This window comes from Equus asinus, chromosome 11 (assembly GCF_041296235.1).
Source record: "Equus asinus isolate D_3611 breed Donkey chromosome 11, EquAss-T2T_v2, whole genome shotgun sequence".
Taxonomy (NCBI): domain Eukaryota; kingdom Metazoa; phylum Chordata; class Mammalia; order Perissodactyla; family Equidae; genus Equus; species Equus asinus.
This window is the reverse complement of record NC_091800.1, coordinates 75,302,329-75,318,666: the sequence shown is the minus strand read 5'-3', so window position 1 is coordinate 75,318,666 and position 16,338 is coordinate 75,302,329. Positions and strand designations below refer to the sequence as shown.

The 16,338-nt window shown below is 39.5% G+C and overlaps 1 protein-coding gene and 1 long non-coding RNA gene across 2 annotated transcripts; one reads left to right on the top strand and one right to left on the bottom strand.

Moving 5' to 3' along the window:
- Positions 1 to 56: 56 nt before the first annotated feature.
- LOC123289703 (uncharacterized) lies at positions 57 to 9,130 on the bottom strand. Its single transcript, XR_006533794.2, has 4 exons — positions 8,971 to 9,130; positions 7,631 to 7,680; positions 2,006 to 2,074; positions 57 to 307 (listed from the first exon to the last, which is right to left on the bottom strand). It is a non-coding gene; the product is annotated as an uncharacterized lncRNA (long non-coding RNA).
- Positions 9,131 to 9,154: 24 nt separating this feature from the next.
- Positions 9,155 to 16,125, top strand: TEX30 (testis expressed 30). The gene is made up of 6 exons (XM_014839487.3): positions 9,155 to 9,297; positions 12,660 to 12,737; positions 13,229 to 13,459; positions 14,220 to 14,271; positions 14,804 to 15,009; positions 15,695 to 16,125. The coding sequence occupies exons 2-6, from the start codon at positions 12,723 to 12,725 to the stop codon at positions 15,866 to 15,868; spliced, it is 678 nt and encodes a 225-aa protein (XP_014694973.1). The 5' UTR covers positions 9,155 to 9,297; positions 12,660 to 12,722; the 3' UTR covers positions 15,869 to 16,125.
- The last annotated feature ends 213 nt before the right edge of the window (positions 16,126 to 16,338 follow it).

Sequence of the window (16,338 nt, the reverse complement as noted above, 5' to 3'; positions counted from 1 at the left end):
TGTTATCTTCTGTATGAGTTTTCTAGGGCTGACTCAGCAAATTACCACAAACTTGTGACTAAAAACAACAAGAAATTTATTTTCTCACAGTTCTGTAGGCCAGAAGTTGGAATCAAGGTATTGGCAGGGTTGCTTCCTTCTGGAGGCTCTCTCCCTCCATGCCTCTCCTCCAGGCCTCTCTTCCAGCTTTTAGTGGCTGCTGGCAATTCTTGGCATTCCTTGACTTGTAGACACATCACTCCAAGCTCTGCCTCTGTCTTCACATGGTCCTCCCCTCTGTGTGTCTCTGTATCTTCTTTTCTGACTCCTATAAAGACAATGGTTATTGGATTTAGGGCCCACCCTAAGTCCAGGATGATCTCATCTTGAGAGTTTTAATTAGATGTGCAAAGACCCTATTTCTAAGTAGGGTCACATTTCACAGGTAAGCAGATTAGGACTTGGACATAATCTTTTTGGGGCCACTATTGAACCCACTACATCCTCTAAAAAGATTCCTTTTGAAATTGAGACCTTCATATACTACTATTTGACATAACGCTGGAAGTCTGAGCTAGCACAATAAATCTAGAAAAGAAGTAGAACATAGAAGCATTGAAAAATAAATAAAATCGTCATTAAAAGCAGATTATAGGTTTCAGTACACAAAAATCCAAACGAATCTACAAATAAATTGTTGGAATTAACAAGAAAATTTGGCATTTGCTGAATACAAAATCAGCATATAAAATTCACTTGCATTTCAATATACTAGCTAGTAACAGAAAATTAAATTTAAATGTTTAAGATAGTACTTACAATAGCTTTGAAAACGGTCAAGTGCCTACTTGAGGAATTAATCTAACAAAAATGGACAAGACCTTTACAGAGAAAATTATGAAAACTTTAAAAAGTAATTAAATTGAAAGATAGTACGTGTTCACAGATTGGCAAAATCAGTATTAATGATGTCCGTTCTCCCCGACAAGGTATACAGATTCAATGTAAATCCCAACCAAAACATACCCTGCCCCTTTTTTTGTGGAATTTTACAAGCTTTTCCTTAAGAAAAGTACCTACGATGTCCAAGAAAAATTAAACACTCTTGAGGAAGGATGAATTGTGAGAACTTTCCCCACGATATAGCAAGACTTTTTATAATGCTGAGGTATTTAAGGCCATGTGATTGGTGCAGGGATAGAAAATATAGAACAATAACAGACTATTGAGGCATAAACAGACCCATGTAAATGTGGAAGCTCAGTCTGCCATCAAGAACTGCAGACAGTTGGAGAAAGGTTGCACATTTCAGTGAATGTAGCTGGTTCAATTGGCATTAATGATTCTGATTCCAGTTCCAATGTGTGGGTCTTTTCCCCACACCATCAAGCAATTTTCAGACACCAGCTGGGTGTCATACAATTCAGCTCACTGACACTCTCTACCCAGAGATAGCATCAGATTCCTCAGGTTAGGGGCTCAGTCTCGCAAGATTGCCCTCCACTTCAGACACCAATCCCAAGTCCAGGTTGTTACCTGTGCTTCTGACCAACTGGCTATTAATCAGCGCTTCCCACAACCCCCTCCTTGGGTTCAATTAATTTGCTAGTTTGGCTCACAGAGGTCAGGAAAACAGTTTACTCACTAGATTACCAGTTTGCTGCAAAGGATATTAAAGAATACAAATCAACAGCCAGATGAAAAGATACATAGGGCAAGGTCCTGAAAAAAGGGTTTCTGTCATTGTAGACTTTGAGGTCTGCTCCGTGACCCAAGGAATCATCAGATTCACACATCTGAAAGCTCTCCAAACTGTGTCCTTTTGGGTTTTTATGAAGACTTTATTACATAGGCATGATGGATTAAATCATTGGCCACTGGTGGTTGTCTCAACCTCCAGCCCCTCTCCTCCCTGGAAGGGGTGGGGTAGCGGGGAGGTGTTAGGACTAAAAATTCCAACCCTCTAATCAGATGGTGGGTTCTCCTGGCAACCAGCCCCAATTCTTAGGTACTTCTCAAAACTCACCTCATTAACATAACAAAATACACCTTTATCACTCTCATCAACTAGGAAATTCCAAGGATTTTAGGAGCTCTGCCAAAAACAGGATGAAGACAAAATATATATTATTATAAATCACAATATCACAGGTATTCATATATGGAAGAAAAACAATTGTATCCCCAGCACACACTATATCCAAAGATCAGTTCCAAGAGGATTAGTGACAACAGGCAAAAACTATTTTTAATCAGCAAAGATGCTGTCTCTGCTTTATACCAGCAGTATAATAGTATACTACAGCTATAATGGCTGAAGAATTATTATTTCCTTCACTTTGAGGCTCTAATAAATTAAGCCTTATGACTTATTACCAAAAAATACCAACTCTAGAAGTTTCTGGAACATGTGTTTCTCATTGTACAAATCTTTTCTTCTTTACCCCGACAGGGTTGCCATTTCAATCCATCACAGTGGCACTGCCACAAATGGCCCGTGTGTTCCCTGGACTTTAAATGACACATTAGCCATAGAAGGAATTCCTCTAATGAACACCACCTCTGGTTGTAAAAACAAGTGAATAGTACGTGTTGACAGGATGACATTCATACTACATCCCTGCTTGTCTTATAAATCTTTTGTCTAAGTTCAAATGATGAGAGTTGGGCTTCCAATAAAGAATACAGGAGGACTGACTTTGGTTGTTGAACTTGGAATATGTGACCTGTTGATAGACGATAAACTTGGCCAGTCTCAACTGTCAGCATCTTTCTAAGTCTGGTTTAGAGAACCAGACTTTCAGCTTGAATAGTTGAATTAGGGTATAAGAAATTAAATTGAAAGCTATGTGTGCTCATATAAATGTATATAAACTTTTCCCTTTCCAAAAAATTTTCCTGCAGCTTAATTTTCCACTCAATGGTACATCACGGATCCCTTTCATTACATCTTTCTTAAGAAGGATATTTTGCATGTGGAGAGAGGCTGTGGCTATAACTGTGCGGTGTGAGGGGTACTTGTGATGGATCAGTCCTATATCTTCGTTACAGAGCTGGTTACATGAATATACACATGTGATAAAGCTACGTAGAACTACACACACACACATACACAAACACACAAATGAGTGCATATATAATTGATGAAATCTGAATGAGCCCTATGAATTGTATAACGTCAAGCTCCTGGTTTTCATACTATAGGTAAGCAAGATGTTACCACTGGGGGAAACCAAATGCAAGGTATAAAGGACCTCCCTGTGCATACTTCTGTAACTTCCCGCGAATATATAATCATTTCCAAAAAAATTGTTTAAAGTAGTGCTTTATTTTTAATAAAATTATAAAAGTTACATATGCTCATAATAACAAAAAAATCAACTCCTTCCAATCCCTATCTTCTTCTCAGGAGAACCACTGTTAAAAAGTAGACTTCCTATCCATTTTCTTGGATCCATAAACTTGGAGGATAGATCCATCAGGGACTCAGGTGGTAATAGTTCATCTTCTCCATTCTTTCTACTATGTAGGAAGGATTGTTTCTAGTTTTCAGCTCTCCCAGAAAGAAGGCTGCAAGCTGGTAATACTATGGGGTAGATTTCTCAAAGCGAAATTACTGATGCAAAGGCTATGGGTAACTTAAATTTTTATAGATAAAGCAAAACAGGAAGCGACTATACAAACTATGATCCCATTACTAGGGTGTTAAATCCCATTTGCCCATGTACTCAGCAAGACTGGATATTAGTTGATGTGGGCTGGACAAGCCAAAGAGTCGAAAGAAAGATTTCTTGGACTCTCAAGCTCTGGTAGTAGTGCTCCTTTATTCAGAGAATAGCATGTGGACAGGACCCATAGGCAGTGAAGGGCTGCAAGGGGACAGGACCCATAGGCAGTGAAGGGCTGCAGGCATGGGGACAGGACCCACGGGCAGTGAAGGGCTGCAATGTGTTGAGGGTTAGGGCTAAATTTATAAGGCATGGGCACATGACTTATTTTTACTAGACAAAGGAGAGATGATGCAAAAAGTCATTAAAATGGTATCAGTGCAGGTGGGGTCTGGTTATTGTGTGGTCATATAACTTGAGATATGAATCGGGTCATATAGATTGGTATGTAGGCCAGGACACCTTGGGCTTCCCTCCCTGGCGCAGCCTTGATCCACATCATTAGTCATCTTTTTCATTTTTGTCAATTTGAGTAGAAAACTTATTTTTTTAATTTCCCTGATCATGAAACTGAATTTCTTTTTTTTTTAAGATTGGCACCTGAGCTAACAACTGTGGCTAATCTTTTTTTTTTTTTTTTTCCCTCTTCTGCTTTATTTCCCCAAATCCCCCCTGGTACATAGTTGTATATCTTAGTTGCAGGTACTTCTAATTGTGGCATGTGGGATGCCGCCTCAACGTGGTCTGATGAGCAGTGCCATGTCCACGCCCAGGATCCAAACCAGCGAAACCCTGGGCCCCCAAAGCGGAGCGCGCGAACTTAACCACTCGGTCATGGGGCTGGCCCCTGAATATCTTTTTTTATTTATTATCTTTGACTTTTCAGGGATTTTATCAACTTTTCAATTTACAAAATTTTTTCTTACTGATTTGTGTTAACTCTATGTATTATGGACATCAACCCCATTAAGTTTGTTGGAAATGTTGTCTCCCAGTCTTTTTGGTCCCTTGTCTTTGTTCACAGTGCCTATCTTAGTATAGAAGTTCTTAATTTTTATGAGATCAGATGTTTCAACTGTTATTTTATGATTTCTTGGTTTTGCACCTTGCATAGAAAGATTTTCCCACTTTGAGATATAAAAAACATTTCCCAAATTATCCTTTTTTTTTTTTGAGGACGATTAGTCCTGAGCTAACATCTGCTGCCAATCCTCCTCTTTTTTGCTGAGGAAGACTGGCCCTGAGCTAACATCCATGCCATCTTCCTCTACTTTATATGTGAGACATCTACCACAACATGGCTTGCCAAGCAGTGCCATGTCCACACCTGAGATCCGAACTGGTGAACCCTGGGCCACTGAAGTGGAACGTGTACACTTAACCACGGTGCCACTGGGCTGGCTCCCCAAATTATCTTAAAGTAAGATTCTGTAAATTTTTAGTATCTTTTGATACCTTAGTATAGATCCCTCCTTACTATTCTTTTTTTAATTATTCTTTTAATTTTTTGTCATTTATTCTTCAATTTGAACTTTAAAATCAAGAACTATAAAAATTCCAAGTGAGAAGCAGCCCTGATGGCCTAGTGGTTAAAGTTCGGTGCACTCTGCTTCAGCGGGCTGGGTTCAGTTCTTGGACACAGAACCACACCACTCATCTGTCAGTAGCCATGCTGTGGCAGCAGCTCACATAGAAGAACAGAAGGACTTACAATTAGAATATACAACTATGTACTGGGGCTTTGGGGAGGAAAAGAGAAAAAAAAGAGGAGGAAGATTGGCAACAGATGTTAGCTCAGGACAAATCTTTCCCAGGAAAAAACCCAAAATAGATAGGCTATCTGCAAGTAAAACAAAAAATTCCAAGTGAAATTTCATTAATTTGAACAGTTGATGAAACTAAAAAGTTTATAATTTTGTGTTTTCCCAGGAAAGTGGTGCATATCTCCATTTATTCAGGTCTTCTTTTGGGTTCTTAAGTAAAATTTTATGTTTTTTCATACAAGATCTTGAATGTTTTACAGTTTGTTTATTCTTAGGTATTTTCCACATTTGTTCCTATTTTGTTTAGGCTACTTTTTAAAATAGTATTTTTTTCTAGCTGGTTATTTAATGAGTTTAAGAAAACTATAATTTTTTCTATGTTCTGTACCCAACTACTTATTGTACTGTTTTATCAGATTTGATAAACCTCACTTGATTTTCTCAAATCTAATCATCTTTGAAAATGACAGTGTATCTTCTTACTATATTTATAATCTTATTTCTTTTCTATCCTTATTGCATTGACTGGGACTTCTACCACAATGTTGAATAATTGTGATAACAAGCATTTTTGTTTCAGACTTCAATGGTGTATTAGTCAGGGTTCTCCAGAAAAACAGAACCAATATGTGTGTGCATATAGAGAGAGAGATTTATTTTAAGGGTTGCTCACACTATTAAGGAGGCTGGCAAGTCCAAAATCTGTGGTTCAAGTCTGAAGGCCATCACGCTGGAAACCCAGGAAAAACCTGTTACAGTTCAAGTGTGAAGGCTGTCTGCTGGCAGAATTCCCTCTTGCACAGAGGAGGTCAGTCTTTTGTTCTATTCAGGCCTTCAATTGATTAAATGAGTCCCACCCACATTATGGAGGGCAATCTGCTTTACTCAAAGTCCACTGATTTAAATGTCAATCTCATCCAACAATACCCTTACAGAAACATCCAGAGTAATGTGTGACCACATATCTGGGCACCCTGGCCCAACCAAGTTGACACATAAAATTAACCATCATGAATGGGAATTTGTTCAACAAGTATTTATTGAGTACCCAATATGTGCCAGACATTGTACTAGGCTCTGGGAATATAGCAGTGAATAGTCACTGTCTCTTCTGGTGGAAGAATAAAAATAAAAAAGTAAAAAATAAGATAATTATGGATTTGATCATTAAAAACAGTATTACATAGAGAAAGAGGGGTGGATGGTGGTGGCTACCTTAGATTGGGTGATCAAAGATGTTATTGATTTTTCACTATTAAGCAAAATGTTTGCTATAGTTTATGATAAACAACCACTATCAAAATATTAAATTTTCTTAAAAAAAAATTTAAAAAATTAAATTTTCAAATACTAACTTATTAAGAAGAAAGGGCATTAAATTTTATTAAATGCTTTTTAGACATCTATGTAAATATTCATGTTTTATTTTGCTTTGTTTTAGTTGCATTAATCCACAATGAATTACAGTAATAGTATTCCAACTCTGAAACATTATAAAAACTCTATGGTCACTATATATTATTACTTTAATCCATGGATGGATTAATTGTACTAATAGTTAATTTAGGATACATGAAACTATAGCCCACAGGCCAAACATGACCTACCACCTTTTTTTGTACAACCTGCAAGCTAGGAGTGATTTTAACATTTTTTAAATGGTTGAAAAGACCAAAAGAATAATAATATTTCAAGATATAGGAAACTTATGTAAAATTCAAGTTTTGGTTTCCACAAAGTTTTGTACTGGTTTCCTACTGCTGAGGTGACAAGCTACCACAAATTTAGTGGTTTAAACCAACCCAAGAGCCAGCCCTCATAGCCTAGTGGTTAAAGTTTGGTGCCTTCACCACTTCAGCAGCCAGGGTTCATATCCTGGTCTCAGAACCACCACCACCCATCTGTCAGTAGCCATGCTGTGGTGGTGGCTCATGTAGAACTAGAAGAACGTACAACTAGAATAGACAACCATGCACTGGGGCTTTGGAGAGGGGGAAAAAAAAAGGAAGATGAGCAACAGATGTTAGCTCAGGGGGAATCCTTCCCTGAAAAAAAAATTATCAAATGCATTTAAAAAAACAAAAATAAAAATAAAACAACACGAATTTATGCTCTTATGGTTCTCGAAGTTAGAGTCTGAAATCAGTGCTACTGGGATAATAAGATATTGATAGGGCTGGTTTCTTCTGGAGGCCCTAAGGGGAGAATGCATTTACTTACCTTTTCTGGCTTCTGGAGGTACATTTCTTAATGTGGTTTATCCATAAAATCTAATATTATTCAGCAATAAAAAAAATGAGTTACAACAAGGAACAAAGTAGTATCACATGCTTCAACATGGATGAATCTTGAAAACTATTCTAAGTGAAAGAAACTAGACAGAAAAGACTGCATATTGCATGACTTCATTTCTATGAAATGCCCAGAAAAGGCAAATCTATAGAGATAGAAAGTAGGTTAGTGGTTTCCTGAGGTTAAGGGTAAGAACAGGGAGTAACTGCAAATGGGCACAGGTTTCTTTTTGGGGTGATGCAAATGTTCTTAAATTAGATGATGGTGATGTTTGCAAACGGTGGTAAATTTACTGAAAATCATTGAATTGTGCTCTTAAAGTGAGTGGATTTTATGGCATGTAAATAAAGCTGTTCTAAAAAGCATAGCTAGAAAATTAGGAGACAAGAAATGTTAATTAGCACTTTCTAATTCAGGAAAAAGCTTGAGATAAATAACAGTGGTTTTCTGGATTTTATTTCCTTAAATGCGCTATGACAGAAAAGATGGCAGTTACCAACTGCACTGGGCTTAGGGAAGATTGATTTATTCAAAAAATATTGATTTGCAGGCATTATTCTATACACAGGAGATTCAGGGAAAAGAACAATAATAAAAACCCCTGCCTTCGTGGGGAGTTTACAGTCCAGGGAGCAGACACGTTCACAGTACGTTAGCGTCCAGAGTAGAAGGATAGGAAGTGTGGGTGAGGTGATTAGGGAAGACCTTGCTGAGAAAATGACATGTGAGTGAAGATTCCAGGAGATGCAGGGCTAGCCACTGGGATCTCTCCAAGAGGAGGCAACTGCCAGGACAAAAGCCTGGTAGTGGGGGCATGTCTGGTGGGTTTGGGTGTGAGGATAGCAAAGAGGCCCAGGTGCCTAGAGCTGAAGGAGCCAGGGGAAGGAGAATAGTAGGAAATAGAGAGGTAAGAGGTGAAGGACCACTCATATAAAACCTTGGCAGACACTGTACGGCCTTTGGCTTTGATTATGGGGAGATAGGAAGCCTTTGGAAGGTTTTGAGTGGCTGTACGTTTCAACAGGGTCCAAGTGGCCGCTGTGTTGATAACGTGGTGAAGAGGTGGGGGCAAGCGTGGGAACATAGACCATTTAGCCCACGACTTCAATAACGCAGGCCAGGATAATCGTGGGGCTTGGACCCGTCTGGCAGAAGTATGAGAAGTGGTTGGATTGGGCATATATTACAAGTAGAGCCAAGAGGATCGACGCATTGATTGGCGGTTGTGAGATAAAGAGAACAATCAGAGTGGACCCCAGGTTTTTCACCTGCGCACTATTGCAGTGGAGCGGCTGGGATGGGAAAGGGTCCAGAGCGGAGTGGATCGGGGAGGAAACAGCAACTGGCGCCAGCTCCTCAGCCACCCGCGCGTTGGGGAGCAGACGCGGCCGGGTCACCGCGGGCAGCGGCGGGAAAACTCCCGCGCCCAGCGGCCCCCGCGCGCCAGCCGGTGCGCCCGGGGGCGGGGCCAGCGCGCGCGTGCGCAGTAGCGGAGCGCGCTGGCGGCTGGGGCGAGGCGGTCGCTTCGAGTGTGGTAGTTTGCTCCCTGAAGGGAGTGAGGGCGGTTGGGTGCTCCTGGCCGCTTTCCTTTCCCGGTAAGTGTGGTGGCGGCGGTGGTTGGTGCCGCCACATGGAGGACGGCTTCCCGAGGGACTGCCGGCGCGCCTGGCGGCCCCGCCTGAGGTGCTTCGGGCTCGCGGCCGTGGCCCTCGGGGCTGTTGATCGGCTCGGTGAGGCGTTCGCCGTAGGTTCGGTGCCCGCGGGCACCGGCTGCTGGGGACTCAGAGGCTGGAGTGAGGGGGCGGGCGGGCAGGGAGAGCCGGACGGGTGCCGCCGGGTGACGCGAGCCGGCTCCGGCGGCGGGCCCTCGGGACGCCCCCGGCCAACCGCGGCGCCCGAGCGCGGGTTGAGCTGGTAGAACGCTCCTCGGGTGTCTTCGAGTCCTAGACCTCCGGGAGGCCCGCTCCGGGTTCCTCCTCTGAGCGCCGGGTGCTCGTCGCTGCCCTGGCCGATCGTCGCCCCCCTAAAGGCGTGAACGCCTAGCGTTTGGGGTGCCCCGCGACCTCCAGCGGCCTGCTGGGGATGCAACGGGTCAGCCCGCGCGCTGCTCCCACCGAGAGTGACTGCGGGCGTGGCATTTTGACCCCTCAGAGTAAATGTGACCGCTGACTGCGTTCTGAGCGTAGTCCTAAAAGTCACTCGAGTGCCCACGACGGGGACGCTGCCGAGTGCACTGAGACGCTCGATGCACCATCGCAGCGGCGGCTCCGTCAGGTTGCTGGTGGGGTCTCCGTCTGCGGTCGAATTCGTTGGGGCTGAGCCAGGCTTCCACCCCTGCCCGGTCTGAATCTGGAGCCCGAGATGATAACGTCGGCCGTCCAGACCAGGCGCGGTGGGGTTCCATCCTGGAACAGTTTCTTGTTCCCGAAGTAGGCCAGAAGGTGTGCAGCAGCTGTGAAGAACAGAGACTGTTCATCGTGAAGTCTGGAAGGGAGGAGAGTTTTCCTGAGAAAACACCAAAAAACAAGTTGTTGAGGAATAGTAGAGCATTCTAGGTTAAGACAGTGGGTTGAATACATGTATCTAATTTTACTTCTGACATCTCACTGAAATTACAGGAAATGCATTTTTTTTTAAGACAGAAGCCCACAAGGATGGAGAGAATGGGAAGGGAAAGGATAGCAATAAAATATTAGGCTCTAGAAAGCAAATGTCTTAGCAAACCTTAGCGTAATGGTAAACTAGCAGCGGAGAATACTGTGGAATGATTCTCTATAAACCAAAGAATCTTCAAAATGCATGGAAACTGGCAGCCCCGGGCACCTAGGGAACTAGCAATCAAGGTAAGGGTGCTGGGGGTGGATGTGGAGGGCTTAAATAGAGATGCCTTAGGTGAAATCTGTTTGAGAAGTCATTATATATCTAGCTCTCCTTCCACAGTGCACGCTGGTGGGTGACTGCCTTTCTCCGGTCAGAAGAGTGGAGGCTATTCTCTTGAGAAGATAAAACAGGATCTTTGAACCGGGGGACCCCAGGCACAGTTAATTATGGGGGAGTGTTTATGAAAACACGGACACTGAAGGCTGAAGTCCTTCATCCTCCTTCTCCCACTGAAATCCCAGAATTTTTACAGCCAGGCTAATACCATTCAGGCTCAAATAAGAGAATTCTTGTACACACTTGCACCCATGTATGGAAAGATACGCAATCAGTTGATCACAGTGATTGCATCTGGGAAGGGAAAGGAACTCAGTGGCTGGGGGAAAAGAATGTGAGGAGGCTTAACTATTTACGTTTTTGTTCTTTTGAAATTTTTACCATGTACATATATTACCTATTCAAAAATGAAATGTATCCCTTAAAAAATTAATTGCAAATCACTATACTCTTTGACAGAGTAATTCCTCTTCCAGGAATTTACCTTAGAGAGATAGCTACACATATGTGAAAATAATGTAAGTACAGTGCCACTCATTGCAATATTGTTTTAGCAAATTGGAATCAGTGTTCATTAATAGATGGTTGATGAAATAAATTATGTGCCACCCTCATTGGAATACTCTGCAGCCATAAAAAACAATGAAAGAAGTCCATTGTTTGAAGAAAAGAGTAATCAAGATATATGTTAAGGGCCCTGGCCCCATGGTTTAGTGGTTAAAGTTCTACCCGTGGCCCGGGTTCACCGGTTCGGATCGCAGGCACTGACATGCTCCACTCACCTGCCACGCTGTGGAGGTGTCCCACATACAAAAAAATAGAGGAGGATGGCACAGATGTTAGCTCAGGGCGTATCTTCCTCAGGAAAAAAAAAAGATATATAAGTCGGGAGAGAAGTTTCAGAAAAATGTATCACCAGTTTCACCAGTTTATAAAAAGAAAAAGGATGTGTGTGTGTATATATATATATGTAAATAAAATATGGGAAAGATATGCAAGAAGCAGGTAATATTGGTTGCCTTTGGAGGGGGATCTGGGTGGCAAGGCAAAAGTGGAATGAGGGACTTTTCACTGTATATTTTGATACCTTTTGAATTTTGAACCATATTGTTATCCAGTGAATGAATGAATAAATGTTAATGGGGAAAAACTAGATGAATAATGGAGATCCTGATGTTGGTAATATCCTGAACAATAAAAGGTCTCTTACAGTAGGAAAGAATGCTTATGAGCTTACAACATTTCATGCTCTTGGTTCTTCAGGTCAACATTTCCTGGTTCTTCAGTGGTTTAGATCTTGGCTGGACTAGGCTTGACTCCAGACTTTAGTTTTGAATTCAGATCTGCTCCATGTGTCTTCATTCTGGGATCTAGGTTGAAAAAACAAAAATACCTGGAGCATACTTTTCTCATGGCTTGAGAGTGAGAGTTCACCAGGGCTTCTGGTAATTTGCCAAGCCTCAGCTGAGAAGTGGCACATTGAAACTTCTATGTATATTTCAGTAATTAAAGCAAGTCACATAGCCAAGCCCAAAGCCAATCAGGCACAGATGGGAGGCTCTGCAAAGTTGCATGACAAAGGGTGTGGGTGTATACTTCTGTTACAGGGTGGGAGGAAGACTTGGGAACAAAAGTCATGAAGGAAAGGGGTTAATAGAAAGATGCTGTGAAATTAAGTTGAAGATAGTTTGTTAAGAATAAAGATACTTAGGGGAAAAAATATTATATATGCGCCAAGATACAGCATCCTACTTTGATAGGAATTTTCTTAAAGCTTCCATGTCAAGGTCTCACATTGGCTTTATTTTATGTAACATCGGCCAGCTCCCCACCTGGCCCTATAACCAATTCTGAGTGCCTGTAGGAACCTTGAAAATAATTAATTAAATAAAGCACATGTAAAGACACCAGTTAGAGAAGTCATTCTAAATGTGTTCAGCTACTGAATGTGTTCCTTCATAGTTCTTGTGTCATATCCATGTCTGCCAACCCACCTTTCACAACAGAATCTTCTTTTCAGGGAGATGTCCTTTGCTTCTCAGATGTAATGAATGCACTTTAAGTTTGTTATTCAGCAGTGAAAATGAGTCATACAGAGGTAATACATATTTTCATATGTTTTGCATCTTCAGGGTTCCTTTTTTGGGGGGGGGGGGGTAGTTCTGTGGCTCCAGAGTAATTTTCTTATTTTCAGTGTGTAGTGTGAAAGACAGTATGGTATTAGTGGTTAATAGTAAAGACTTTGGAGCAGACTGCCTGAGTTTGAATCCTAACTAGTGTGTGTATAACCTTGGGCGTATTACTTAACCTACTATGCCTCAGTTTTCTCTTCTATAAAATGGAGATGATAATAGTACTTGCGTCATAGAATTATTAGGAAGGTTAAATGAGTTAATACATATAAAGGACCTATAAGAGTACCTGACACAATAAGAACTTCTTAAATATTAGCTTATTATTAATATCACTGCTTTTTATTGGAGACCATGACTTGAATCATGGGTCTCGCAGAACAAACCTGTATAGTTACTCAGTTGTCTGAATAGGCAAGGAAGTAATTTTTGATCCATTTATTCTCTTGAATTCCAGGTTAAATTAAAAATACCTTTTGGAAATAAATTACTAGATGCTGTTTGTTTGGTACCTAACAAGAGCTTAACATATGGAATAATTCTTACACATGGAGCGTCAGGAGATATGAATCTTCCTCATTTGATGTCACTGGCATCCCATCTTGCATCTCATGGTTTTTTTTGCCTGAGATTTACCTGTAAAGGCCTTAATATTGTACATAGAATTAAGGCATATAAATCAGTTTTGGTAAGAAAATTTCTTTATATTTACTTACAACAGGAGTCTTTTAAAATTCTTAAGAAATTTTATTAGCATCACTTGGTTTAATTTAAAAATCTTTTTAATGGGTATTCTAGAGACCCAACAGTACATGAAAGTGGTCAGATTTCTGCATCAGTTAGTTTCCATGGAGATGAATGCTCACATCATAAATGTTCCTCCACAATACTGCCAAGGAAGCTACTTATGATGTAATTTTTTTAATGGAATTATATAACTTTAGAATATAGTTCTGGATATTTTGCCCACTGTACTATGAGTGTACAAATATAGCATGGTTTTCTGTGTATATTATTTAGAAACTAAAATCCCTGGATAAAAAATCTGAAATTTCTTTTAATCCAAATTATTTCAAGTTTAAGTTTTTCAGAGCTTTAAATTAGATCTTAGTATTATTATTACCAAATTTTATATTAGTTGGAAGCTTTTACTGGCTTTTTTAAAAATAATTTTTTCTTTAAAAATATTTTAGTACTTGAATTTTTTTAGAGAGGTAAAGTGATTTTTTGCTCACATATTTGCCTATACTACCCAACATATGATTTGATAGTGAAGGCATGACCAGAAGAGCAAATAACTGGTTATCTCATTCAAGAAGAATCCTTAAGATTTTGTGGTTGTCTTTGCAAAGATTTTCACACATTTCAGTAATGATGGGAAATAAATGTTGGTTTTCCAGTGGAATATTTTATGGAAGAATTGATAATTTTTTGGTGGATTTTTCTAGAATTACCTAAGGACCTCAGGGGAATACCAACTTGCAGGTGTTTTCCTTGGAGGTAAGTTGCAATATTTGTGAATACTTGTTTTTAAATATACTCATATTAATATAGGAATAGGTAATGGAGAATTAAAATTAATTGATGACAGGAAGCTAATTTAGGATTTTTTTGTTTTGGTAAGTCACTTCCTTAGATAACATCAATGTACTTTATATATTTAAAGCATATTTTAAATGTCATATATATGTATTGTAATCTGAAGTTCTCTCCTTTTATTTATATCCCTGAATCACTCTCTCTCAAATGATTCCTTCACAAGGATTGTCCTCACCTCTTTTAAGTATTCTTTAGAAAAATAAGTCCTTTTTTGTAAAGTTTGATTTAGGATTAGTTTTTAGCTCTTCCTAAAGCTATAGATGTGCATTATGTGTATTGCAGCTTGTTAATTGCCATGTTTCGGAGTTAAGTAATTTGTTGGTATACAAATATGATGAATGAACAGTAAATGAAATCTAATTTGCCACATTATCACCACTACTTTATGTGAATGTTTACATTTTAAACTTAACTTAATTTTAATTGGTTTTAGGTCGTTCAATGGGCTCAAGAGCAGCTGCTTCTGTAATGTGTCATATTGAGCCAGATGATGCTGATGATTTTGTTCGAGGTCTCATTTGTATTTCTTATCCACTGCACCATCCAAAGCAGCAGCATAAACTTAGAGATGAAGATCTCTTTCGTATAAAAGAACCTGTCCTGTTTGTGTCAGGCTCAGCAGATGAAATGTGTGAAAAGGTGAATTAGAACTTCATGTTTGTGGGACTGAGAGAGAAAGAGTGAAAGACAGAAATGTCTTGGGAACAAGATAATTACCTGCAACAAGTCAGTCTCTTTAAAAGGATGCTAATTTTGTGCCTTAGTTATTACCCTGTTGCTTTGGAGAACCTGAAAATATAAACATACTAACAAAATTCATCTCCCTGGAAAGAGAGTTGGTAAATGGATTAACTCTTATTTGGGAAATGAAGGATTAACGTCTGAATCTTGTGATTTTGGGATTACTAGACTATGTTTGGTTTATCATTTCAGCATTCAAGCAGGTTCTTCAATTTGTTATAAAATTCACTCTTAAGAAAAAGTTAGTAACTTGTACATATTATTAAATATTAATGTATTTCCCAGAGCGTATAATTTCCTTGGGGAAAAATTTTTAGAAGGATTTTTTTGCTCCAATTTACTTAACTTTTTATCGTCAATAGTGAATACTTGATCTGTTCTGTGGTATTACTGTATCTGAGAGACGTGGACTGCCACTTCTGTGGGCATTTCCTTGCACATTCCGTTGCCTCAAAAGTTGTCTGTAGAGTAGGTATTTAATGAATATTTGGTGAATGGATACCAGTATTGGTGGGGTGGGAGAGAATCTTTATTAAACATCAATACAGCATTAGTCTAGTATCCTCTTCTTTTTTCCCTTTAGAACTTGTTGGAAAAAGTGGCACAGAAAATGCAAGCTCCTAATAAAATCCACTGGATTGAGAAGGCAAATCATTCCATGGCAGTAAAAGGACGGTCAACAAATGATGTTTTCAAAGAAATAAATACACAGATTTTGTTTTGGATCCAGGAAATCACTGAAATGGACAAGAAATAATCGTCTTTAGTTAAAAGCCATGTTATTTTGAATACAAATACAGTTAATTTGACAACAGCATACCTCTCAGCATTATGAGATATATTTCAGAGTAATTTAATGTTCTTTAATGTTCCGCCATTTTTACAACGTTTTAATTGTGAAGTTAATGTCTTTTGAAAGCACTGTTAGATTTGTATAAAGATGATATACAAATATTGAAGATGGTCTAAATATAATTTATTTTCATTAATATAGTTTTGAAAAAATTAAACATTTGAATTTTACAAAGAAAATTTTGTCTCATTGCTGTGCAACTGAGAGTACTCTAATTTTTCAGAGCAGTGTCATCTTTAAAAAAGGAAAAGAACACTTGCTTTACTGTAGTAAATTTAGTCAGTTTTATAGAATGTATACATCTGTTCACCTAATCTTTTAATAAATCTCAAGGGATAGGAATGAGGATACATTTTCCAATATGGGGACCCTGA